The following is a 27,615-nucleotide window of genomic DNA, read 5'->3' on the forward strand; positions in this document are numbered from 1 at the left end:
GAGCCTGCTGCAGACTAAAAATGGACACTCGATTGGCAAAATAAGAGTTCACAGAGATCAATATCTAATTATAGCCCTAAAAGATGGTATTCAATGATGACAATGTGTTGTGTGGCCAAGGCAGTTTAGTTTATAAAAGTGGCAGCTCCTTAATATGATTCTGAGAACAAGACCATTTGAAAAAAGGTTGTATAAAATCTCTTTCCATTTGAAGGTGTTTTTAAATTTGAGGGAGTGCTTTGCATGCGAAACTGTTCAGTCAGTTTAAGTGACAACTGTGAGAGTGTGACTGTGAAATGTAGCAGCAGCCAGATGCAGTGTCATTGTATTTATTCAAGTGCACTCTTATTCGTCACTTCTCGCCCATCTCCCTTCTTTCAGTGTAGCAGTTTGAGTTGCCATTACCTCCTAAAATGAAAAGGCTTTCAGCACAGTCTGTACCTGTGCTGCTTTTGTCCCTTGCTAGTATCCATGAACTGACCTCTTGTTCCATCTTTCCCTTGTGCTTCTCAGACCTGATCCAGGCCACCCAAGAAACCAACGTGAACGTCCCCCAGATGGCCGACACGCTGATAGAGAGGGCTGGCAATGCCAGCTGGGTGGTGGTTTTCAAAGCCCTGATCACCACACACCACCTTATGGTGCATGGCAATGAGGTGAGATCACAATACACGCAAACTTAGTTTCCACTTTGAGTCTTTTTGTGGCCATTAATGTGGGTTTAGCCCCCCCGCAGACACAACAGAGGCCTGTAGTTGTTCAGGAATAGCCTTGTTTATGTAGGTTTGGTTTTGATCTCAGTTCATCCAGCAATATAAAGACATAACAACAGGTAAAATCTGCAGCAGTTATGTTTTTCCCTGTGAAAATGTAACCAGAAAAGATGAATCAGTAGTTTTCTTAGTTCTGCCAGCCTAGTGAACTGATATTTTCATTTTTTGTGTGTGTGAATAGTTTTAAACTTTAGGTGTGAATCTAAATATTGATCCACTCCAGAGAAAAAGATGCACAGTGCATGCAGTACTTTCTGTCAGCTCTATAAGGTGTCTATAAGCCTCAAGTGGCCAAAATAAATGGAAGTTCAAATCTCTTTAAGGGGAACTGAAAGAAAAAATGGGATTTTACAGGTTTAACACAGATGAAAGTTACAGTCAAGGGAGTAACATTGTGAAAAAAAACTGCACAGAGGCAATGAAAATCTGTTTGGCACCGTATATGTTCAGACAGACGAAAAGCTCTGTGAATATGAGGATGAATTGGCTCGGTAAATATAGTGTTTGGCTTTTTTGTGCTGTCGAGTCATCCAGATACCACTATTGTCCATTATTATTGTCATGTGTACATATCTCTGTCAATATCGACAGCCTGCATAAAGTTTAGTTTGTGCTTTTCTTCGTATTTATATGAGGCGGTAGAGCTTGATAGGTGTTAGACTTCTACCTGCTCTTTGGACTTAATACATTTATTTACACCACCATGAGTTTGTGTATGTCTGACGCCAAAAATCATTGCTGTATTTTGTTTTGTGCTTAATTTTTATTTGTTTGTTGGAAATGTAACTATCAGTGAGAGCACCAGCATTTCTTCACCTATGGCCGTGGATGTCCCCACTCCCAACCATAAAGAAAGAGAAACAGCAAAACCCATTCATAATCCCATTCATTCAATGGCAGTTGTGCTTTAGCCGAGGGACTGGCCTGGCCCTGACCCCCTGACCCAAATGTTGTCCTGATACATGAAGAAAGCCGAAGGCTCTGATGGGGAACTCGTAGAAATAAACAGCAGATGACACAAATAAGAGAGAGAAATACTGATACACAAATATTCTTCAGAAAAGCAAACACACTGTGGCTAATTGGGGAATAAGCCATTACTTTCTCTGCCCTAACGTTTCCTATTTATTATTATGAGGTAGGGGATTGCATTTCCCGGCATGAGCTGACAGGAATCAGATGAGATTTAGCAACTGGAAGATAACAGCATTGACCCTTGCAGTCCCCACAGCAGGTGTCAGAGGAAAGGACAAGTGTAATTGCTTTATCATGGGCCACAATGGGATGCTGTGGCACTGCACATGCATCTTTTAATAATGGATCTCAGTGTGTACATAATGTCACGAGGGGAATTTTTCCCCATGTTTTTACTCTAATCTGCCGGATGTGGATGTGAATGTGGGCACAAGACTTCTGTATGATTTAATCGTAAAGTTTGCCTTATGGAAACTAGTTGTTCTGAATAACCAGGTTAAAAAAAACAAAAACATAAAATAAGAAATAAATAAATCTAAATATCTTTTTTTTCTAGACTTGGTTAACTTCACATTTTCAGTTATTTTCATTTTGTTTGAGCTTTAACAGATATACAGTAATAAGCTCTTTCAGGCCACAATTGCTGGCCATCTGCAAGCTGCTTTACAACCCACTTCAACCCAGCTTCTCCTTTCATGGTTTCTTTGATTTGATTGATGCCTTATCTGCAGTCATTGATGCCTCCTTTGACTTTCCATGGAAGCACATAAAAAAGAGGGAGATCCAAGAGCAGATACAGCTTACTTTGTTATTTTCATCCAAAGGATTCAAACGTCTTTAAATTATTGTTTCAGGCACGGAAAAGCCCCCCAAAAACCCCAAAACCCAAACCAAACCAAAAATCTTTGTTTACTTGAGGACTAGATTATTTGTTGGGTAAAATATTGCTTTTTTTTGCACATTTACAGCATTTTAGAAAGCCTTAGAAAGCCTTTCTGAGCAGATTTCTCTTTATTACATGAAACTTTATTTCCCAGCCCTCTCCTTGATATTCACACCCTCCCACTCATAAAGCTGCAGCACTGCTCCTTCAATGCTGATTTTCTGTTCAAGAAAATCAAAAAAGTATAGAGTCACACCTTTTATGTCTATTCTCAGAGGGCCTTACTGCATCTGTACCGAACAGCTCCTTAGAGATTCAACCATCTGTTTAAAAATGATAATCAGCTATAGAATTAACAGTGAATATGCCATGTGTTCATTACTGAAGTCTCTTAGGATGATTCGCTAACCTTGTGTGTGCATCTTTTCCTGCAGAGATTCCTCCAGTTCCTGGCATCTAGAAACACCTTGTTCAACCTCAGCAACTTCCTGGACAGAACTGGCTCCCATGGTGCGTGGCGTTCCCTTCCCTCTGTCCAGTTTCTGACACACCTGCCCATGTTCCCTAACTTTAAGTAATCCTGGATCCCACCACTAATTGATTCAGCCCATTTCTGCATCTCTATTAGCTCAGTTTAGGATGTTTGAAGATACAAAAGCAGAACAAACTTGAATTTTAAAAGCAAGCAGCAGCAACACTTCCAGTAACCCCCGTTCCTTTCAGTCAATTTTGTTCCAGTCACGTTATTTCTGTCTTTTTGTGATGAATTGTAGGTCCAAAAGCTGTTCTTATGAGCTTTTTGCCTGCTAGTTGAACTACATAATGTGGAAAGCCATTTTTAAGACTATTTAAAATCTAAATTAGTTTAACAGGAGGATTATGTAATCTGGGTTTACTGAGGTAAGCACTGTTATGGTGATTCTACACTGACAAAATCCCCATTAAATTTATCCCTTTAAAAGTGGTTTAGGAAGGTTAAGTCAGAAGCTCTGTACTACTCTTTTGGTTGGCTGTCTTTACTTCAAAGTCAAAGTCAAAGTCAACTTTATTGTCAATTCTGCCACATGTACAGGACATACAGAGAATAGAAACTACGTTACTCTCAATCCCTAGATAAAATAGCAAATGAACATTTAAATATAAGAGTGATTAAAAAATGCAGGTAAAATAATTAAAAAGTAAAAATTTAAATAAATACAATACAATTTTACATATAACAAGAAAGCTATACAATATACAATATAATGGGTAAATGACATTGGGTGTAAACCAGGCAGAGTAGTGCAAATAGGCAAATAGTGCAAATGGAGATCTAGTAATATACGGTTAGAGATAGTATAACAACAAAGTCTTATGAGGTAATGGCAGTCCAATGCTCCACAAAGTGACTGGTAACTGGTGCAGGCCAGTGAGTGAGTCAGAGTGTGTGTGTGTGTGTGTGACAGAGTTCAGTGAGACCGTGGAGGAGAGAGGGGAGAGGGGGCAGAATCGGGAGGGAGTTACTTGTAATCAAAATGAGACTAGCTTTCATACTTTTAGTCCTTAACAGAGTACAGCTCATCAGCTGCTGACACTAGCTCATATTCTTTGTAGTACAAATACAAAGTTTAGCTTTAGATTGCGATAACTCTATATAAAGCTAAAGCTAAGTGCTAAGTTTAGCGTAGCATAACTAACGGCACAAGCTTTGTAAAACTAAAACTGGTCATTTGTACACATTTTGTATCATTTTGTTTGTTATTAGAGACGAAATATAATTACATAAGAGATAAAAACTTACATGCATCCAATTTCTATAAAACCATAAAAAAATACAAATATTCAACTGCAAATCACATTAAGAGGAAATGGAAAAGTAAATGAACTGATTAAAAAAAAACGCAAAGTGAAACAAAACAGAACAATTTCAAACCAAAAAGTTTTTCCATGTCATGATTTACACAATATAGGCCCACAGCTTCTCCAGCACACACCCTGCTCCTTGAAATATTTAAGTGCTGGGGTTATGGAGCTAGGTATGCCCAACTTAGATCTTAAATGCCCTTTTAATGTTAGAGCTAATTTTAAGACTTGTTTAACTCTGTATATTGAAATAAGCATTATTTATAGGCCAAGGGCAGACTTAACTTTCCCTGGATCATCTTTATTAAACATTAAATCTGTGACTTGGCTAACCAGGCCACAGTCAGAAGCTTTTATTTAAGTATTTTCCATAGAAGCCTATGTGAGGCCTACCACCTGTCATTAGTTTTAACAAGATACCTCCGCCCTATTATGAGTAGATTTGGAATCATAAGCCCCTTAAGAGATCAGTTGTCCTTCTTTTTGAAACACATATAACACATATATATGTGTTTGAAACACATATATATGTTAAATAATGTTGTAATTGCTCAATTTTACAGTCATGCTAACTTTCCCTCGCTGTTTACAGCCATTATGCTAGCCTAAGCTAAAATCTCTTAGCTTCACTTTTATAATTTGCATACAGACATGTAGGTTGAATGAAGATTGAAGCGACAGGCATTTAGCTGATTCTAGCATAACTGGAATTGTGTGGAAAAAGCTAGTCTGACTTTGGTGTCATTTTTGATATATACAACCTTTCAACACTTTGCTAATGTCTTTCTTGCACTGGGAGCTGTGCATGTGGATGCTTATGCGTATTTTGTCCTCAGGCCTCGACATGTCCACATTTATCAGACGCTACAGCCGCTATCTCAACGAGAAGGCCTTCGCCTACAGACAGATGTCTTTTGACTTTGGCCGTGTCAAGAAAGGGTGCAGTATCTATTTCTCAAATGGCCTTGCTGCATGATTAATTCAGCTCTGTTATTGATTTTTCATCTTTTAACATGCTTTTCCTACCCAAGATCAGAAATATACACTTTATGCAAGTCGGTGTCCATATCAGTCAGAATAGCACATATCCCAAAGCCACAAAGGTCATGTTTATGAGTAGGATTGGCTCCATCACCTCCAGCCTGGCACTGAACCACGTGCATTGCTTTACTGGCATGTAGAGATGAATACAGAGAGGGGTAACACTCATGCTTATGGATGGGACTGCTCTATTTAGCTGGCAGTCACAAGGTCCCTCTAGCTAGATAAACTGGCACTGAGAAATAGACTTCAGAATAAAGACAAAATACAGATGAGACACAGTGGCGGATACTTGTGTGTGACAGATTCAGAGGCTGGATTCATTTCAGTGGTTAGTAGACCATGTCTTCCCCAATAATCAAGGGAGTGGGGTTTGTTCATAGTAGCTTTCTCCCCAGGCTCTGTTTTACAGAGCTGCTGCTTAAACCTCACAATTTCCATTTCTTTCTGTCTCAGAGCTGATGGTGTGATGAGGACCATGTCAGTAGAGAAGCTGCTGAAAGGAATGCCTACTCTGCAGAGCCAGATCGACGCACTGCTGGAATTTGATGTGAGTGACACTCGCTAATAGGCGACAATGTCACACTGCAAGGCATCCTGACATTGCCCTAGAGATACTGAACAGCTGTAACAAAACTGTGTACTGTAGCAGCATCTATGAAGAAGTGATACATGATATCAGGCCACATTGTTTGGAGTCATAGTTTAGCTTTACGTCTAACATTAGAAGGGTAAAGACCTACAAGATGACAACATGACCGCTACAAAACTGAACGTGGAGGTACATCCACTCGTACGGAACGAGTAAACCTGACTGTGTGCTGGGTAACTTGCCAGACCATTTTGAAGAAGGATATTAAACTTTTCTCAAGTATACATACTAATTTGACTATGTTAAATGAAGACGCTGATCATAGGAAACATTTTACGAAGATTTTGACTTCAGCTATATTTGTCCCCTCAGGTGCATCCAAAGGATCTCAACAATGGAGTGATAAATGCCTGCTTTCTCCTGCTCTTCAAAGATCTGATCAAGTTATATGCCTGCTATAATGACGGCATCATCAACCTATTAGGTAAAGAGTCACCCCTGAACTTTACCTTTATGAGTCGGTATTTACACCACTGTCTTGATGGGTGAGCAGATGGATTTCATTTCTAACACTACTCCTGAAAGAAAAAACGGGTGGCAAATACTTTTTGTCTGTGGAAACGGTTGGATATGTATACCGCAGAGTACGGTAATAGGAAAAGCTTTGGGTGAAATTCAGGGGGATAGGGTGTCACATTTCAACCTCTTTTCTTTCTAGAAAAATTTTTTCAAATGAAGAGAAGCCAGTGTAAAGATGGGCTTGAGATCTACAAGCGGTTCCTGACAAGAATGACTCGAGTTTCCGAATTCTTCAAAATTGCTGAGGTAACCTTCTGAGCAGCAGGTGTCACTGATTGGCTGGGAGCTGAAGTACATTCTGGCAGTTGTTGTCTTACCTCTTGTTGTTTTCTTTTAAAGGAAGTGGGAATAGACAAAAATGACATACCTGAGCTTACTAAGGTAAGACTGTCAAATTTGGGTTTTGGGCCATTTTGGGAGATATAATATTCTTTTAGACTACAAGCTAACAGACTAACTAACAGTGGTGTGGTCTTTCTAACCATATTGCATGTAATATGAATGTCTAAAGCTACTATTTGTTTTTTCTGCTGTGTCCACCACAACTGCTCCCACTTGACAACGATCAGAAATTCACAAACAGGAACCACACAACCGCCACACAACCAATAAGCTGTGTTCATTTGTTGATTGACGGTCCCCGTGGCTCCCCTTCTCTTTTTACTTTCAGAGATGCAGATCGATCATTCAGGCTGAGAGTGTGAGTAGTTAGCAGTGCATAGAGCTAGCTTTGGGAGCAAGCAGGTTAGGGAAAGTAGTCATTTAAACTCTCGTTGAGTGCACTGAATTGAAGCACACTGCACAGTGAGTGCAGACCCAGCAGACATACACCAGGCGCTCTGACAAAGTGGGATGATGTGACTAGCCAGCTGGATGAAACCTAGGACATGCTGAGCAATGCTGCTGATCAGGTGGCTGATTTTAGCATAGCTAGCTTTCGTTCAACAACTGTATAAAACAGCAGATTGTTATCCTCAGAATGTGCTGCAGTTTCCATGACAGCTATAGGGTCACATGATTAATTTTTCCTAATCTGATTCCTGATTTATTTATAATAAGCAATCCCCAGGATGAGAAACCTAATTTTCCAGCTGTTTCCTGAATCAGTTGCAGTTATTAAAGCTCTGTTCTGCTGTGGAAACTCTGTGGCTAAGGTTGTTCCTTTCAGACATGGCAGCCTTGCATGAAAAGTGTGCTGTAGTGCTGTCTGAAGCTTGTTAGGTCATTGCTGAGCAAGTTGCAAAAAAACATTTGAACTGAAACAGAACACCTTTTTCTGGAGATACAGGTTGGATGGCTGTGAAATATATCAGCTCACATAAGAGTTAAAAGAAGTTAGCTGTGTTAGCTTTAACCTTCTGTTTCTGCATTTCAGGTACTGTCCGTTTACATAAAGTTAGCTGAGAATTTCAAAACCAGTGTCATGTCTGTGTGCTAAAAATGAGGCGTTTCTTATGTGCGTCTTCTCATTCCTAGAAACATGGAATTAAATTAGTTTTACTATTTTTAATAAAGACAAAAAAGAGCAGGTTATGTTTTTTCTGGTGAAATATTTAATGGATAGACCAGTATTTAGTCTAAGCTAAATAAGAACTTCCTAGCACTAGCTTCATATTTATCTAAACCTGAAACATCTTACACATGTCAATCATCAAAAAAAAAACTTCTTCATTAAATGTTTCAATGTTGTATTTTCCTCAGGTTTTTCCCTATTAATCTGTACACTATGTTACATTCTTCTATTGTCCCTCAATTAAAATATAGTCAGTTATTTCTTTTATTTTATTTAATAGAAAAAAAGTGTTATTGTACTCATAAATATACATCGATTTGTGTGTAATTAGTAGAGCTGGGCGATATGAGATTTTTTCATATCACGATATGTTTTTTTCATTTCAGGCGATAACGATATCTATCACGATATCAGCCAAATAACTATATTTGTAAGATTTAAATGTGCCGTTGCTCACAAGTGAAATGTGAAATAATCAGCAGCTTGTTTTTATTTAAATATTTATTTCCCATAATAGGTTCAACAGGGTAGATGTGCTTAAGGAACATGAGACTTTTTCAGATAAAGGCAAATATTGCAAACTACACAAAAGGCAGCCGCTAAAGCGTTTAAGTTTCAAAATAGAACAAACGAAACAGACTAAATTGTCAATTCCACTTAGAAACAAAATATTAATTCTAAAAATAAATCTTAGTTTGTTTTACAGAAGAACAGACAAAACTGACTAACTTTTGGCAATATCAAATAAACTGAGAACTAAAAGGAAATTCTCAATCTCTCCTTGTTGTATAGCTTAGCTTTTCAAACAGTTTTAACAGTTACTTTAGTCTGACAAAAGCCGAATGACGAATTAGCGCTTCCAGTCAGAGACTGAGGCTACGTCCACACGTACACGGGTATTTTTGAAAACGGAGATTTTCCGTTTTCGTTTTAAAAAATAATCCCGTCCACACATAAAGGCAGAAATGAAGGAAAACGCTGCTATGAACATGCCAAAGCAGCAGGTGGCGCTAGATTCCTAACCGTGCAGAAATGTTGGCCAATCAGAAGTCTAGAAGCCACGGTGGGGAAAAAGTAAACAAAGCTGGGGCATAGAAGCAGAACCGAGTCGTATGTGTGGACGGACAGTAACTGTGTGTATATGTAAGCATTTAAACACTGCAGAGAGTAGAATTAACAGTAACAGTATTGTAGAAATTCATTTCACCGAAACAATAACGTGGCGCACAGTGTGACGCATGCACCAGTTTATTGTATTTCCAGACTTGCTTTTGGCACAATTTACAGTGCACGCTACTCTGTTTTTTGTCAGACTTGAAATAGCCGAAATACCTTCACACTACGGAACTTCTATGGCTCTTCCGTTCGACAATCTCTCCGGCACTGGAACCATCATCTGTTTTCTCTTCGGTCACGCTCGGTTGATTTTTCTAGTCGGCACACTCATTTCCTCCATTATGCGCTGGCTCCATTACCCGCTGGCTGCTTCCCAAACAAACACACGTGCGGCTTGGCACTTGTGCTGTACGTAACAAGTCACGCGACGTGACGCTGCGGCTGTGATTGGTTCGGCTCTGCGCTACTTAATTTGGATTGGCTGACCTTTTTTTTTTATTTAAGAGGACAAGAGCGGCGAGGTCTATCGCGATAGTTTAATTTCTCTATCGAGTAAAAGTTATATCGCGATACATATCGTTATCGTTCTATCGCCCAGCTCTAGTAATTAGGTCACAAACTTATAATTAACTCAGGTAAAATACAAAGGAGTGTGCGTCAGTCTGTGCGAGCTGCCATGGTGTCCAGCCATATTAAAAATACAGTGGCCGAGATGGACATCGTTGTTCCGCCAAGTCATGTTTTATTTATTTGGCCACATATATTGTACAGCAGAGGTGTAGAATAAGAGAACTCGTAGGTGTTCATTTAAAGGAAAGAGATGACATGACCGGCATCTGGATAAAATGTGATTCTCTTCAACCTTCAAACCTTGGAACACATGGAAATGTGCATAAACATATTTTTTTCCCTGATATTGTTGCAAGTACTGATTGTCGGCAGATTAGAGTTTTAACCCTCCTGTCTCTGGACAGCTGACAAGAGCTGGCTAAAAAACAACAACAGTTGGTTATAATTTAACATTGTGCCAACTAATGTTAGGCTTGAGTGTCTTAAAAATCACACTTTCCCTCTAATAAACAGTTTGATTGCATTTGCACATCATATGAGATTTTTCTTTTTTTTTTTTTTGCTAAGTGTCCAAGTCCAACAATATTAGATCCACTCGAAATAAAATTTTACTAATGTCGGCTAACAGCAGCTGGCAGCAGCTGAGAGAAACTAACACCATCTTACTGACTCATCGACTCCTATCACTAACATGGCAGCTAACAGCAGCTAACAGTGGCTAACAGCAGTGTTCACCAACAGAAAAGTTCAAGATATCCTCAACAACTCACCCCAGTATTGCTGCCATCAGTCAGAATTGAGCTTCTCTGTCTCATCGACTCACATCAGACCCCTTTCACAAAGTTTTATGGCTTCCTCCAGAGCAAATAAATGTAGAGACGTAGACGCATTTTGCCAGCTGAGGTAAACAGCCGAGTGACAGCATACACTTGCTACAGATGATTGACGGCTAGAGTTGTTTTACCTATAGCGGCCACAGTAGGAAGTTTTAGGAACTTAAATTGGGAGGGGTAAGAAAACAGAATTCAGTTGACTGCAATCTGCAATCTACTGGCCTCTAGTGGTAAATTTTACACAATAACTTATGAAGGAAGTTTGGGAAGCATATAAACATGGCGTTCTAGCAACATCTGGCCCCAACATGGCATGCTGATGTTCTGCTTATAGAGAAATTCTTTATTCTTTGCTTCCTTTGGGTTGGATTTCTTGACTTTTCTGACAATGCCATTCAGATGGTGGCCATATTGTAATATGAGGAAAATTTGATACAGAGTTAAGAGTCCAGACACTGACTGTTTATGACTGTTTCTGAGCAGGAGAAAAGAAAACTAAACAAATCTCTTTCTGTTATTTTGATAAAACAAGCTATAAATATTAAATGGTACTAGATCAGCTATCCAAACTGCCACAGTTTCCTTTACCAGCTACTGTTAAAAGCTACCAGCAATAAATTGTCATAACAGCAGTAAATTCTCTCAGAATATTGTGATAAAATGCAGTTGATGAGTGCAGGAGAAAAAACTATCAGTCTTACAGAGCCTTGAAACCTTTATTTCAGTATCTAATACAGATTTCTATTCTCATCCCTTCTAGGAGGATTTACATCAGCACAAACAAGACAGAATAATTTTAGCATTGACTAACTTGCTGTGTTGTTATGTCATCACTCATGCACACTTTGTGTTGTTTTGTTGTTGTTGTTTTTGTTAGAGCAACAAGTAGATGTAGAAATTATCCTTCCAGTGATGGCAGTGTCAGCCATACGTTCATACGTTATCCTGGAAGCTTTTTGCTATCACAGAGATTTGGGTCAGAAGCTTTTCGTATTGGCTTCCTAAAACGAGAGCCATTATTGCATTTGTCTAAGCTTTGCAATAATGGAGTTAAACAGTTAAAACGTCCTCTGCACAGAGAACAGTTTGTACTGAGTAGTGAGGACAGACACTTTAAAGTCCCAGGGTGATAATGATCTATCTATTCCTCTCAGTGTCAAGACAAAATTATCTGCCTTGTAAGTCTTCAGTTTTAAAAGGGAGCTATAAATAAACAGACCCAGAAAACTGTGCAGAGAATTAAATAAAGTGTTATAGGAAGAACAAAAACCTTTTCTGAGATTCTTAAGAATTTTTCTAAATATCATACTATCCTTTTTACTGCACATCATTAGGTGATCATGTTGAGTTTAGCTTGATTGAGCATGCAGCTCCGCATCGTGGCTGTTATTAGCATGAAGATGCTTCTGTATCTGCTCTATTCTGAATGTGGTGTCCCGGTGCTTGTGTAACAGTTATTGTTTATTGTCCATTTTAGTATGTATAATGCTATGAAAGCCTCCCCTTATTTCTTTATCATTTACTTCCAAGAACCCAGTGATTTTTCTTTAGACATTGGCTGCTTTTTTTACTCATTTTCAGTTCAGTCTTTGTACAGGATTCTTTTTTGTTTTAGTTATGTTTTGTTTTTTGTTTAGGCACTTAATACTGCTCCTTGAATCATTCAAGTATATAAAAAAAACCAACTTAAGGCATTGAATAGTGATGTGTCCTCAGAAAGAAACAGTTTTCCATGATATATTTAGGCATTTTGTTACTAGCAGCTTTTACTAAAACAAAGTTTGTTCTTTAGTTGTATGAAAGCAACATAGTTTGACCAGCATAAGCATTCCTATTTTTACACCAACAAGCTGATTCCCAAAGAGCTATTAGCCAAGAACTTTATATATTATGATATTTTGATACCCTCAGACTTTAATTCACTATGTAATAGCAATGGGAAAGCATCTGATTGTCAACAGCTTCACTTTTCAGTGTGACAGTGATCCCAAACCCACACTGCCAATGCAGTAAAACCATACCTGAAAAACAAATAATAAAAAACTATCAATCATGGATTGGTCTCCTCAGATTTAGGACCTCAGCATTACTGAAGCAGCGTCAGATCATCTTGAAAGAGAACAGAACAATGAATGAGTGCTTAGATTCCATTAAAGTTGAGAACTTCCTCCAACTCCCAGCTCCCCATTGAATTCAGAGTCCACTTCAAGATTCTGGTACTGACTTATAGAGCTCCTCATGGACAAGCTCCTGCCTACATCATTGAACTTCTACAGCCCTATGTCCCTAGCAGGTCTCGTAGGTCAAGTAATCAGGGTCTACTTGTCATTCATCATACAAGCCTGAGAACTAAGGGAGACAGAGCTTTTGCCACTTTTGCTCCCAGACTGTGGAACTCTCTCCCACTGAGCTTAAGATCTCTGGACTCAGTAGCTTCTTGAAAAAAACCCAACTAAAACACATTGTTTTAAAATTGCATTTTGTTAACTGTTGTCTGTTTTGTTTTATACTTTGTTATTCTTGTGTGAAGCACTTTGTGATCTTTTATCTAGAAAGGTGCTATATAAATTAAGTTTTAATAAAGTTTACTTACTTACAAAAGGCAGCCAACATCCAAAGAACAGCTTTGAATACGCTTCAAGAAACCTGGAGAACGATTGTGGAAGAAGGCATGCCTAAATCTGTGTCCACTGTGTGACAGAAGGTCAATTAAAATACTGTATATCAAAAACCAAAGATCAATTTACAATATTGTGAGGGTTAAAAAAGAAAAGAAAATGGATGTAAAGACCCAACAGACAACCAGCACAGAGCAGAGCTGTCTATTTGTGCCTGAATATATTTTATACATTATAAAAAATATATTTTGGATAGCAGCAGTTTCACATTTGTTATTTTTCCTGGTTTGCATGTTTTTATCGTAAGAAATTTCCATTTCTAAAAAAGCAAACAAAAGACAAAACAAAAAGGAGAAGAAGCTAGCACTCCAAAAGAGCATGTTTCTTTTATGGATTTAATTAAGTGCTGGACGAAGGAGCCAGTCAGGATATTTTGCAGCCCTAATGTGTTAAAACTCAAGTCACAGTTAAGGCAATGTGCCAGCCTAAGGTTCACTTTGGAGCGGTGCATTCAGAGATGTAGTAAAATGAAAATAGAGTGAGGTGTTCCAAGAGTCAGTGCTGCTGAGTCAATGTTGATTAGATTAGACAGAGAAAATAAAACTGAGCAGGGAGGACAATTATCAGAGCATCATGCAGGAATACGAGAAGGCAGAACAGCCATCAGGATATTAGCCAGTCTGCAGCCTATCAGCGTATTAGAAAAAAGGCACTTCTATTTCATAGCCACCACGAAGAAGCCCTTGTTAAAGAGGCATTCGCACAATCCAAATGTGATCTATAAATTACCCTGTGCACCCTGGTCTGCTCTTATGCCTTTCTGTCTAACTGTACTCAACATGCTGTCTGTGTTTGAGTAATTAGCAGCCCCTCTCTGTGTATTTGTCTGCAGGCCCCCGAAAGCCTTCTGGCGTCTCTGGAGACCCACCTCAACACTTTGGAGGGGAAGAAACCGTAAGTAGATCGAACAAAACACCAATTTAGTGGGTTTTTTAACGCTTAACATCAACGTTTTTGCAGGGGTTTTGCTCATCTGTAGTAAAACTCACTAATACTTCTCCAACTTGTCATTTCTTCTTATCTTTACACAATTCAGAGAGGATAAGTAAGTAATCTCTGTCCATAAGAGTAGGACTTGTAAATGTTATTTCACCACCACCATTGTTTCCCCTTATTCATCAGTGTTTTGCCTTATTCAGGTTATACATTATTTTTATATTATTACTCAGTGATTGAATAGACACAGCGTCTGAATATCCTGCATCTTTCAGAATCATCATTTCATCATCAAATCATTTGGAGTGATGACAGGCCTTGCCTTTTCGCACATGTCATCACTAACCTAACACCTTTGTATCATCCTACTGTAGAGTCAGCCCCAACTTTTACAAAGCTTCAGTCACATGTCAGTCATTACTTTCTATGTGTAATGTCAAAATAAAAAAGCTTTGTTCAAGTGGCGCTGGGGCCAAGAAGTTGTAACTCATCAATGCAGCATATATCCATTAATTGAAGATGCTTGCTTAATGGATTTGCTTTGAAATGCTTCCTGCCTGAAAACGACAAAGGGATATTTAAGCCGTCACTTTGCCTCCTGTCTCAGTAGCAGCCATTAGCTTCCATTGTGTACAGCGTTAAACTCGTTAACTCATGTGCTGTTGTTGTTCTTGCAGGTCGCCCACAAAGGTAAGCTATGCTTCATGATAATCACAATGTAGCTATGATAACAGGACTCTGTATTTATGTGTGACAACTTTCAGAGTCAAAATACAGTTGAGAACTTGAATCAAGGGCTTCACCCTTACTAGTTTTTACTTTAGATGGGTAGTGATTTATTGTTATTCATCTGTTTAGAAAGCTCGTGAATCACATTAGCTTACATGAATATATTGGTCATCATCTAACGGGGGTTGTCCTCTGCGGCAGGATGCTACCGCTAACAATAGCATGCCGGCAGCAGCAGCACCTGCTGCGCCAGCCAAGCCCGCGCCTCCCGCTGCTCCCGGTGGGCCTCCAGCCCGCCCCGTGCCGCCTGCCAAGCCCCCTCCACCCTCTGTCACTCCCACTGCACCAGTCCCCACCACTGCCAGCAAGTAAGAATTACTCATCAATATAACAGATTGTTGTAACTTATCTGCATCGATACCACATTTTAAATGGATTCCTCTGTCAACACACCCTTACTGTCTTTTTTCCCCTGTGTTCAGTGCACTTGATGATGGGTTCCTCTTGGATCTAGATCCCATGTCCTCCTCATCAGCAGGGGGCACTGCAGCGGCTTCCTCCACAACTGGATGGGGAGGTAAGGTCATTTTGATATACCAAATGAAATGTTTGAAACTCCCGTCATTTTCTGATTTGAGTACAAGCTGATATTCCCACATTTTTAGGCACTAATTGTTTATTTAGCAGCTTTGATTGACTAACATTAGCTAAAATGTTAAAAAAAGGGGCTTTATAAATGAATGCCTACAAAGATATCATGCTAAATGCTGTTAGAGACAGGTCTGACCCCAGAGTAGTCCCACAACCCATTCAATCATGCTGCATTTCATTTACCTCGGAAGTTGGATGTCAGAGCCGGGACTGATGTCACTCCCAAGTTGGGTTCATTCAAGTAATAAAAGCAAAGAAAAGTAGGATTTGTTTTGCTTCTTCGGAGGTGGAGGCAGCCATACATAATTAGAAAGCAGCACAATAATAGTTTTTTTCTTGCACTTTAAATTAACGGTGCATCAAGTTCATAGATAGAGCTGGGTCAGTGCACTGTATATGGCTTATTTAACCAGTCACAAAGACACAGCAGTGGCGGCACAGATTAGAAGTTTTATTATCGTTTACATGCACTGGGGCCATTTTGGATTATGAAGGGGCTGCCCTAACTCTCTGAGTTGTAAGTAAGGGGATGTTTCAGTTAAAAATGACTGACTGGGAATTTTGGAACTTCTGACTTCTGATTTTAAATGTAATACAACATTAGTCCCAAAGATCAAGTGTTTTAGGGAAATTATGTTCGTCATATCAGATTGCTTGTCCAATACAGAACAATACAGACTCACATGACACTGTTTCAAGGCTGTATTTTGAATTCTTAGAATAGTCAGTGTAGCTCCTGATACAATGTTCAAATCAACTGGATTCATAATTTTCAGGCAAAAAGTCAGCATCCCTATAAGCTAATGATCCATGTAGGTAAACAATCAGATCCCTGGTATTATAGAGTGTTATGAATTAAACTGTGAGATCAGCTTTTTGTTTCTAACACACTCAGCTTATTTGCTTATATATCAGACAGATCAACATCAATCTTTTTCAATGTGAGAAAAACACAGAGGAAAGAAAATTTAGATCAGATCTTCTAGTTATGAATATAGATTTTTTTTTATAGAATTTTGGAAAGCTAACAAGATAATATATATTAATTAGTATTTTACTCTTTTAAAGACAAAGATAGAATTTATTAAAAATATGAAATGGACAGAAGGGAAGATTCAATTAAACTGGAATCTAAACATTACAAAATAAGGAGATCAGAGACATTAACGAAACATAAAAAGCAGTAAATTTATTTTAGCATCAAACACAATTAGTTAGGAAAATCAAGTTTATTGGGTGTTATTGTCATGGAAACGGTTGTAACCGCCACTTTGCCCAGCACGTCTTGGCTTCAGATATAACCCTTTGCTACTGCTGTGAGAAGTTTCTGCTAAAAGTTGTAGCTTATGTTAAACCAGACCTCCTGAAGTGTAAAGTACTGTGTATCTCTTGTCCTACAGCCTTATGCCCAGCTCTTTAACATGTTATGTTTAGTTTAACAGACTCACACTGTCACATTATGGTCGCTCAGCTGTGACAGGGGAGAGTTTTAGTGATATTTAATGACCTTAACTTAATGTACTTCAGTGAAAGAGCACATTTTACACACTTACATCAACTTCTTCAATAAATCTGTTGTTTTTTAATGATTCAGTTACTAAACTACTCGCCGCCAGCTTTACTTTAAATTATTTGCAACCTTTTTTCAAAGCACACAGTGTGGTGAGGTGACTGCTGAGTGATTTTTCTTGCCAAAATAGAATGAATGAAAACCAAGAAGGAGAAAGAAGAAACTAAACGGAAAAACCTGCCTGTATGCTTTGGCTGGCAGCAGCATCAGTTATTTATAGTTTGTAATAAATGTGCAGAAACAAACAAACTCTTTTATTGTTCTTAAACTTTTACTGAAAATCATCGGCTTTAACAGAAAGAGAAATGGGACTCTCCTCTTTAACATTGTGAAACTTCTTGTGGTTTTAATCGCAATTTTAACGATTTTTTTCCTACATGTCCTCTGATACCTTAACCATGGCTGTGGTCCAGCCTTAGCCTTTTTAAAGCCTCAGTTATATTAATGACCCTTTCACTCAATTGGATTTGCTTTTGTCCCATCTCTGCTTTTCTGGCTTTTCCTGTAAAAGGTTGGAAGCTCTCAAATTAACCAAAAAAAATCATTACTTGGAGCATCTGCATAATTTCAAAGTATATCTCTTTCTTAACTCAGTCATTCACTGTCTCTGACCCCTCTCTCTCTCTCTCTCTCTTTGTTTTGGTTTGTGCTGTCTTGAAGATCTCTTGGGTAAGTATTCTGTTGACAGCGTCGCCTGCAGTCGCCTGTTCAACTTGTCTCTCAACCTGCAGTTCTGAATTTTCTTTTTTCTTTTTGAACTTTTCACTCACTTTGACGTCTTTGACTCTGCCGTCTTGCTCTTTCTTCCCTATTTTCTCTCCTGCTGTTTCTTCCTCTCTTTTGGGGGTTGTGACTGGGTCGTGGCGTTTGGATTGCGGGGTTTATCTGCGTAGCGACTCCGGCCGCTACCGACGGAGCCTCTGAATCTCTCCTGGCAAAGAAAGAGTCTGCTGATGCCAATGCTGCGGCTGCTTCTGCCCCCGTGGCTGCCCCGCCCATAGCCCCTGCTCGTTCCACCACTGCTGCAGCTGCGCAGGCGCCCACCTCGCTGCCCATCTCTGCTCCTGCCTCCACCACCTCAGCCACAGACATCGACCTTTTCGGAGGTCAGTGTAGGTGGAGGGTAGGATGCAGACACGGCCTGCCTGCTTTTCTGCAACAAGCCCATTCATTGTTTAGTTACATAATGATAGATTTCCTTTGTTATGAAGCTTGGATTTACTTTTGGAAACACAGGAGTGCAATATCATAACCTGACAAAAAGCATACAGGCTTTTGTCTCATCAGGTTAACCACTGAGCTTAAATGTTCTACATACTCTTTTTGATGCGAAAAACAACATCAAATGCATATTCTAACAGTAGGCAGATGAGAAATGCATTACCAAAGCTTTTCGAGGATAGAAATGTTGTTTAGCAGCACTCACAGCTCTTTTTGAAGAATGTTTCCTTAATCTGAATTAAGAATCTTTTTAACATATTTTTTTGATCTTTTCTCAAGTTGCAGCTTTATTTCCAAGCCTTATTTTATCTAATATAAAATACAAAAATTAAACGGATATTTCTTCATTCTATAGCTAGAAATGTTTGAGAGTTTTGGGGGGGGGGGGGGGGGGGGGCTGTTGATGTACAGATGTACTTCATTTTTGGAAAAAAAATAATGCTTAGTGATGTGACTAAACATGTTTTTACGTCCTGCTTTGTGACTGCCATGCACGTACTGTTGTGCTGGCTTTGTGTCCAGCTATCACGCATCATGTTTTTCACTTGGCGGGGGAAAAACCTTTACCATTTCAAATCCGCCCCCCAAAAATTAACCAGTACCGTACAGCATTATTTCATTCCCCTGCAATGTGCAAAATCATGATGCATATATTTGAGATTTGTCAATTTGTGCTTTTTGTTATCGCCCTGAATTATTTTCTTCCTATGAGTTACTAACAGTTTCTTAAATATGCCAAGACGAAAACTGGCTGAGTGCTATTTAATGATAATTTGGCATATTAGTTAATACTAACAAACATTCAGAGTACTACTAAAACACCAAAGAGAAACGACCTTTGTCCATCCCTGACCTTGACATTTCCCCTCTTGTCACAGAGTGCAAGTAACTTGTGACAACATGCCTCATTTCACGAGCCTGCACTGGTGGTGCACTCACTGAATGCAGCATTATGCAGCCCCATCAAAACAAAACTCATCATGTGACTGATGATACAATGAGATCAATCATTGCAGTTACTGGGCTGCATATTTCTTGTATTCTCTGCTTTTTCCTGATGCTGACCTCTCATTTTTCTTCCCTGTCCATTTCATCTGTTTATTCATCTTCTGTTCTATACATCCATGTGTGTGTTGGTGTGTTGGTCCGGGTGTTACGTTTTGTGTTCGCGTTCCGGCTGTTTTTCGTCTGCAATACCCTAGATGCGTTTGCACCTTCCCCAGGAGATGGTCCTGCTGCCGTGGCCGCGGGCCCTGCTGCTGATGCATTTGGTGGATCTGGTGGGTGACAAAACAGCTTTCTGTGCAAACGTGTGTGCATGGAGGTACGAGTGCGTGTGCGAATGTGAAGGCTGTTGCTTTAATTATATTAATAAAGCTGCTTCTGCTTTCATAGAAGACAGTAGAACAAACCTGCCCTCAGGTCCCACTGTCTCACCCCAAATCCTACTCCAATGCCCAAGTCATGGACCCTCTCCTCCTAATATTCATCCAGTGAATACTGCAGTAAAAAGCACAGCACAGCTATTATCTTCTCAGTATTCCAGAAATAAATGTATTTTTTAACACCACTAACCATGACACAACTGGATTATGATGGTTATACTAATCATATTTTATTTTGGTTTTTAATAACTTGCATTCAGCTGTTCTCTTTGGCCTGCAGCAGCTTACATAGCAGAGAAACTGAAGCAACCTACATAATGTCCATTCAATAAGCAAAAATGTTACTTTACATTATAATTACCCCTACTGTAATCACAGAGTATTTAATATTTATGTGTGATTAACCTTAAAAATAACTTTATCCTGCATCCACACTTTATCTTCTGTGTAAAAGGGAAGCACCAGCTTTTGACAACTTTGTGCATTGGTTAGCTTAGTTTTTCAACAATGAGAAGACTGGAGTGATTCCATGACTTTTTTCCAATTTTGCCACAACGTACCCCAGTACTGCTCAAAATACATTAATCGCCAAGCTTAGGTTCTAATAACTTTGTAAAATACTTAAATAAAACAAATAATTTTGTTCCTTACTTTGTCAATTGTGTTATGAACCTTGATGTTCACTATAACACCATTGCTAGGCCAAAATACATCTGTGCTTTGTTAGCTTTTCTAAGCTTCAGTTGTTGTTTTAAGTTCATGATTAGCATGTTGCCTTGCTAACTTTAAATCATTACTTGCCAAACATTAGCAAGTCACTAGTGTCAGTGTGAGCATGTTAGCATTTAGCTTATTTACCAGTGCACTGCCAAAGTTATTTACTTCAAGAATGAAGATCAAGGCCATTTACGTAGATTGATTAAGAAGTACTATATATAGTTAACTATTTTGATAAAGAAGAAGAAAACTTAATACTTAATACTTTTACTAACTTGTATACTTGACTAGACCCAGAATTACTTAATGCTAACTAGGAACCCACCCGACGGATTAATAAAGTTTTATCTTATCTTATCTCTAATTTTCTAGGTTCTTTGCTCCATGTATTGATAGGTGTCCTGCTCTTATTGATAAACCAGAAAAAAACAAAAACAACCAACAAACAAAAACTAATGCTAACTAGCAAATGGTTGACTGTGTAGTAGTTCTTTTGTAATAAGTAATATTTAATCCCCCCCCCCCTTTTTTTTTTTGTCAACCCAAGTTAGAAAGACTTGTCACTCTAGGACAGAAAAAACAGTTTAAATTGATTTTTAATAGATACAAGGTATTTATAGCATGTCCTTTCATTCTTATATACTGCTAGCAGTGTTCACAGAGCCGGCTGTTTCCTGGACACATGGATGGTTTGGATTAGGCTTGCATGTTTGAGACAAATTGGGCATCATGGAATTATTCCACTACTAACTATAGTCCATAATTACTGTTTTTTCTTTCTATTGTATTTTCTGCTGAAGTTTGTGGATGGAGCACTGAAGTTAAAGAGTTACCATGTATTGTTTTACTTTCTTTGACCCTAACTTGACACTTCTGAGGTATTTAGCCTCACAAAAATGCTTTTTGCAGTTTTTGTCACTTTAACAAATCCTTAATCCCTCCCTTCCTCATCCCCTCTCCACTGACCCATTCCCTTCTTTTCTAATCATTACCCCCTCCCTAACTCCTGAACGCCACCAACCTGCTGCTCTTTGCGAAGACCCCTTCGCTACGACGGAGGGCAGTGCGGACATTGCTCCAGAACTGGACCTGTTTGCTATGAAGCCCACCGACACGGGGGCGGATGCTGCTGCCATTACTCCTCCCACCTCTAGTGATGCGCCGACTATCATCGCTCCCATTGCTGCCCCCACCCCTTCTTCCACTAATACCACCACCACAACTACTACTGCCACAACCTCCACCGACACCACCACAGAGTCTGCAGCTGCCCCGACTCTAGATCTCTTTGGTGGTAAAGTCTTCTCGCTCTCATTATGCCTCTCACTGCATTGCCCTGCATTATGACAATGGTGATGATGATGGTATTAATAATTATGATGATTGTGTTGCTCTTGGTATTGATGATGATGATGATGATGATGATGGTGAAAATTACAATAACTTGCCCAGTCCCTACATTCTGATTTGTTTTTATATTTTTCCATGATACCTTTCCTTTAGATTGTTTATAATCAATCAAGCATTTTGACCTCTTCTGTTAAAAAAACCCCAAAAAACATGAATATAGCGAATTAGAAAAAATCTCCAAAGCCAGTTTTAAAATTGAATATTATTTACCGACCGGGGACCAAAACTTGTACTTATTTGATCTCTGTGGATAAAAGAAAATTTTGTTTTGTGTTTAGTAACAGAGGTGGCTCAAATTGTGTTGATTTTTTAATATTACTAACAGTCTCCCAAACTTAGAGGGAAGAAAAGTGTTTTCTTCTCCTGCTTGTGGCCAGAGTTTTTAGATACTGGTGGATGGGAATGCTGTATTGTAGCTTATGCATCTGAGTTAAAAGGGAATATCGCTAAATGTCAGAATTAAAGAACAGAATTTGTCTATGTTTGTTTTTCAGTGTGTGGAAAGGTCTAATAACCCAAAGGCCTTAAGAAGCCCAAATAAGAATTGTTTTTGCTGTATATCTTTGCCAAGCTAGCGATAGTACACTGATTCTGATATTCATGATAAGTATACTTTGGTCATCTGCTGAGCTTTCTCAAACTCAGCAGAGCTGAGCCATTGATTTCTAAGTTTTGTTGAACCTTTAGGTTTTTTAAAATTACCAGTGGATTGCTTGTTATGAATTTTAGTGCACTCGTTTTTAAATTAATTATAATAACTCATCTAGTCTCAGCATGAAGGTTAAGTAATTTTAGTTAATCTATGACAACTTAGACCTGCCAGGGCACAAGGGACATGGGCCCACCCTCCTGTCAGCCCGCCACCTGCAGGAGATGCCGTAGGGGTCGGGTGCAGTGTGCACTGAGTGGCGACCCAGGGCAGAGACCCTGGCAGACTGATCCCCATCTACCAAGACTAACAACTGGGACATTTAATGTCATCTCTCTGGTGGTGAAGAAGCCTGAGCTAGTGTGAAAGGTTGAGAGGTACCAACTAGATATATTCAGGCTCACCTCAATGCATGGCTTGGGCTCCAGAACCAGTCTCTTGGAAAACGGCTGGACTGTCTAACTCTGGAGTTGCCCTTGGTGAGAGACGGCAGGCTGGGTGGGTATCTTAATATCCCATCTGGTTGCTGCCTGTACATTGGAGTTTTTGAATGAGAGGGTTTGTTCCCTGTGCCTTCGGGTCGGGGAACGGGTCCTGACTGTTGTTTGTGCCTACGCACTGAACGATAGTTCAGAGTACCCGACATTCCTGTAGGAGCTTGATTTGGAGGAACGGCCTGCCAGATCTGAACCCAACCAGTGTTCTCTTACTGGACTTATGTATAAACCACAGTCTGTCCATAGCAAAAACCATGTTCGAACATAAGGGTGTCTACAAGTGCATGTGGCACCAGCAGGTCGATGATCAATTATTTAATCGTATCTTCAGATCTGCAGCCATATGTTCTGGATACCTGGGTGAAGAGAGGCACTGAGCTGTCAACTGATTACCACCTGGCGGGGAGTTGGATCAGGTATTGGGGGAGGATGCTGGACAGACGTGGGGTGCCTAAACATATAGTGAGATCTTCAACTCCCTTGACAGCATAGCTTAGACAGCATTTCGAGGTAGACTGGGGACATTGAGTCAGAATGAACCATTTTCAACGCCTCCATTGCTGAAGCAGCTGCACCGATGCGGGCGCAAGGTGGTTGGTGCCTGTCATGGTGGTAACCCCCTAACTAGATGGTTGACACTGGAGGTGAAGGGAACCGTCAGGCTGAAGAAGGAGTCCTATTGTGCTTGGTTAGCCTGTGGGACTTCTGAGGCAGTCGATAGGTACTGACAGGCCAAGCGGAACGTGGCTAAAGCAAAAACTTGGGTGTGTGTAAAGAAGCCATTGAAAAAGAATTTTGAACTAATCATACTCCCTCCAAAATCAACTTGGTAGTTTGATATTAATATATATATATATATATATATATATATATATATATATATATATATATATATATATATATATATATATATATATATATATATATATATATATATATATATATATATATTTGTTTAGCATCAGAAGGGATCAAACACATTTTGTTTTATCCAACAAATGTAGCAAATGTACAAAGGTAAATGACAGTCCTCTTCGGAGTTTTTGTTTGTTGCTAATTATTAGCATACTAACATGCTAACATGAAATTAACTGAAGAAGCCAGATATCAGAATATTGTCATGCCAACATTACTGTTTAGCTCAGAATGCCACACAGCTACAAACAGGATTTTCTAAATGAAAGTATGTTTATATATGTTTTATTGGAGGGCAAAGGAAATGCCAGGTGTTGAAAACCTCTCCCGTTAGTCTTCTTATCTCTTAGCTCTTGAATTTTGAACATGGCAGATTGTAGTGATTATTATATAGAAAATATGTAAGTTTGTCTTCATGCTTAACTTTGGCAATATTTCCCTTTTAACTCTCATTCTGCATTGCACTGGATAGATACACAGCAACTTATCCATTTAATAATCAAAATATCTGCTCTCTCTGCTTTCCCCTCATCTCTCTTCTGAATCCATTTTGTATGCACTGGACTTTGGACTCTGAATGTACATATGATTGTGTGTCCTTGTTCGTAGATATGTTTGATTCTATGCCTGAGCAAAGCCCTACCACTGAATCCAAAGCTGCTACCACTCCTAGCGTAGACCTTTTTGGTGCAGGTACAGGAGTTGATATCCATTTCTCTGTCTATGGAACCTCTTCATCTCCTCTGGTTTCTATATGTCCACTCCTCTGTCAGCTGTTCTTTTTCCTCACCTCTTGGTTTGTCCCCCCATAGTGGTATGTGACAACTGTGCATGCATCCCACTCGTCAATTACCGGATAATCGTTGTGGCTGCTTTCTTTCTATGCTTTATCTTTCTACCTGCCACGCTAATGCTTTTTTTTTTTTTTTGCCCAACCTCCATGGTTTTCTTCTTTCTCGCATTCTGCCTCTTGCTTGCGTTGGTAAATTAGACCTTCCTGCTGTTTCACGCGGGCCCTCTCCTTTGCCCGAGCCGGCTCCGGCTGGAGACATTGTGACGGGTGAGTCAAGCTGCTTTACCTTTACTGCATCACTGTTTTCCTTCCTTTTTTATGAGGGGTGCAGCCAGACAAGTTTTTGCATGGTACTGGGGTCTGCATGCACATGCAGACCAGACCTCTACTTCCAAAGGATGCACGCTTCAAGGATGTGGATACACAGTTAAGATGCAGGGATGCTTGCTTCCTCCTTCTGCTTCTTCTTCTCTGCATGTCTGCTTTAGTCTTTTTAGAACAGGCAGGAAAAAAAACCCTACATGAGCAGAGGAGTCTGTCACTGGAACTGAAGCAGTGATTAATAAAACTGATTTAATTAAATCTCTTTTTCTATCTCTTCTGTCCAGATTCGTTTTCATCTCCTGCTCCTACCCCTGCCGCTGCCCCGGCTTCTGCTTCTGTTCCTGCGGCAGGGACCTCATCTCCACCTAAAGCAGAGCCAGAGCCTGTCATTGACCTGTTGGGTACTGTACATACAACACCAACTGACAGATATATACGATTTGCGAGGGATTTGTTAAGAGTTGTAGAGTTTGTTAGAGTTAATAAAGTGTAAACCCACTTTATTAATGTCTCAAATACACTCACATTCGGTAAGCATCAGTGTCCTGATACCATAAAGCATATGTACGCTCACTCAATAGATGTTATTTAAGTACTGACTTGACATCCCACACTGGTATATCACTTCTACAATAAAATGTGACATATAATTGATGTTGATGTACTTTGTGCCTCATATTATTTGACTCTTCCGTATCTTTCTTTTGTTTGTTTGTTTTTTGTGGGTTTGTTTTGTTTTGGGTTTTTTAATTGGGGAGGGGGGGGGGGGGGGGGGTGTATCCTAGAGCAATTATTTCTCTATGTCAGGGGTGGGGAACTCCAGGCCTCAAGTGCCGGTGTCCTGCAGGTTTTAGATGTGTCCTTGAACCAACACAGATGTTTTCCTTGTATTTTCTGTTAAAACAATTCTTGGATGGATTGCCTTAAAATCTGATTTAATTTAACCTTTTTTGTTCACACTTTTTCTTTTTCTTTTATAAAGATAATTTTGTGTCCTACCCACCCCTTCATTGTGTCTCATTTTGTGTACCAGGGCTGACCTCTCACCCTTTTCTGCCCTCCATGCTGCCTTGTGGATAACTGGATGCTCCCGTAGACTCTTTCGGGGGCCCTGTGGAGGAAACGCAGAGTTCTGCTCCTGTAGGACTTGAAGACGACCTGCTGGGAGGTGAGTCTCTTCTAGTTGTCACTCTTTGGAGTTCCATCACAGTGTTTCATGCGAATCAAAAGACTGAATGGACAGAAAACTTTAAGTAAGTTGTGCTGAAAAGTCTTTTAAAAACTTTTCATTTTGGCAAATGGTTGATTGGAGAGTCTTACGCTGATTAAGATGTCGTCAATAAAGTAATGACTTGGCAGCTCTAGTTGAATTAATTGCACAGCTGTTCCAGAGTGACTTAGGACTCATTTGGAATATGTCTTTCCTCCACGACCTCCCAATGACATCATGGCTATGTCTTGCCCATCTCATTTAGATCTTTATTGAATAGTTGATGAACCTACTGGGAGGTGCAGTTGTGCATTAGCTACATTGAAACTACAAAACCTTTAGAAGTAGATGATGATACCCAGACACTTGGCAAGCATTTATTTGGCTCTGTGTATGTCACTGTAAAAAGAAAACTGTGCAGATCTGGCCCAGTAAATGTTTCAGTGCATTACAGAAATAGTCAATTTAAGTGAAAGTCTTGCTTTCAGAACTGTCATAATAAGACTAATGCAGAGTGTATTGGCAGCATACACTGTTATAACTCATCAACCCCAACGCTTCAACATTACACAGTTTTTTCTCTTCTTTCAGCTGTTAAATACTGCTGAATGCCTTTATAACTGAAACATCTAGAAATAAATTTTGTCAGGTAACTGTGGAAGAAAAAAGGTATTTATTTAAATCATTATCAGCATCAGTTCAATCTTCTCAAGACACTTTACATCAGAAGGTAAAGATCTACCATAATAGTGAGAGATCTATCCCTATGACCAAGCACTTGGCTATAGCAGGGAGGAAAGCTTCCTTTTTTAACAGGAAGAGCCCTCCACCAGAACCAGGCTCAGGGAGGGGAAATCATCTCCTGCAACCAGATGTTGGGATTAGTGTAAACAGGAGACCGTTCATGGAAAGCCCACTAGCAGCCTGAGGCCAGCAGCAAAACTAAGGGATGGTTCAGGGTTTCCTGATTCAGCGTCAACTCCAAGTTTTATGAAACAGGGAAGTTGGAAGTCTGATCTTTAAAGTAGATTGGTATCTGCCTTCTGAACCATAAACTAATAGCTTGTTCCACAGGAGAGGAATCTGATAGTTGAAGGCTTCGTCTCTCATTATACATTTGGAGACTGTGAATGACAAGTCAGCCTTCAGTCTGACAGCAAAGTGCTCTGTTGGGACATTATGATACTATGAATTCTAAAGATATGTTGGAACA

The 27,615-nt window shown here is 39.5% G+C and overlaps 1 protein-coding gene across 1 annotated transcript in view; it reads left to right on the forward strand.

Annotated features, from left to right (window-relative positions):
- snap91a (synaptosome associated protein 91a) overlaps positions 1-27,615 on the forward strand; it is a 63,482-nt gene that overhangs the window by 28,428 nt on the left and 7,439 nt on the right. The window contains exons 2-20 of the mRNA XM_026183723.2: positions 514-656; positions 3,066-3,141; positions 5,310-5,412; positions 5,971-6,064; positions 6,479-6,590; positions 6,825-6,931; positions 7,025-7,066; positions 14,228-14,289; positions 15,009-15,021; positions 15,262-15,428; positions 15,543-15,637; positions 17,942-17,950; positions 18,175-18,387; positions 19,705-19,782; positions 21,644-21,898; positions 24,685-24,768; positions 25,067-25,135; positions 25,477-25,593; positions 26,289-26,360. Coding sequence (XP_026039508.2) covers positions 514-656; positions 3,066-3,141; positions 5,310-5,412; positions 5,971-6,064; positions 6,479-6,590; positions 6,825-6,931; positions 7,025-7,066; positions 14,228-14,289; positions 15,009-15,021; positions 15,262-15,428; positions 15,543-15,637; positions 17,942-17,950; positions 18,175-18,387; positions 19,705-19,782; positions 21,644-21,898; positions 24,685-24,768; positions 25,067-25,135; positions 25,477-25,593; positions 26,289-26,360 — 1,911 coding nt within the window. The remainder of the gene's footprint in view (positions 1-513; positions 657-3,065; positions 3,142-5,309; positions 5,413-5,970; positions 6,065-6,478; positions 6,591-6,824; positions 6,932-7,024; positions 7,067-14,227; positions 14,290-15,008; positions 15,022-15,261; positions 15,429-15,542; positions 15,638-17,941; positions 17,951-18,174; positions 18,388-19,704; positions 19,783-21,643; positions 21,899-24,684; positions 24,769-25,066; positions 25,136-25,476; positions 25,594-26,288; positions 26,361-27,615) is intronic.

Source organism: Astatotilapia calliptera, chromosome 11, assembly GCF_964374335.1.
Source record: "Astatotilapia calliptera chromosome 11, fAstCal68.1, whole genome shotgun sequence".
In the NCBI taxonomy this organism is placed as follows: domain Eukaryota; kingdom Metazoa; phylum Chordata; class Actinopteri; order Cichliformes; family Cichlidae; genus Astatotilapia; species Astatotilapia calliptera.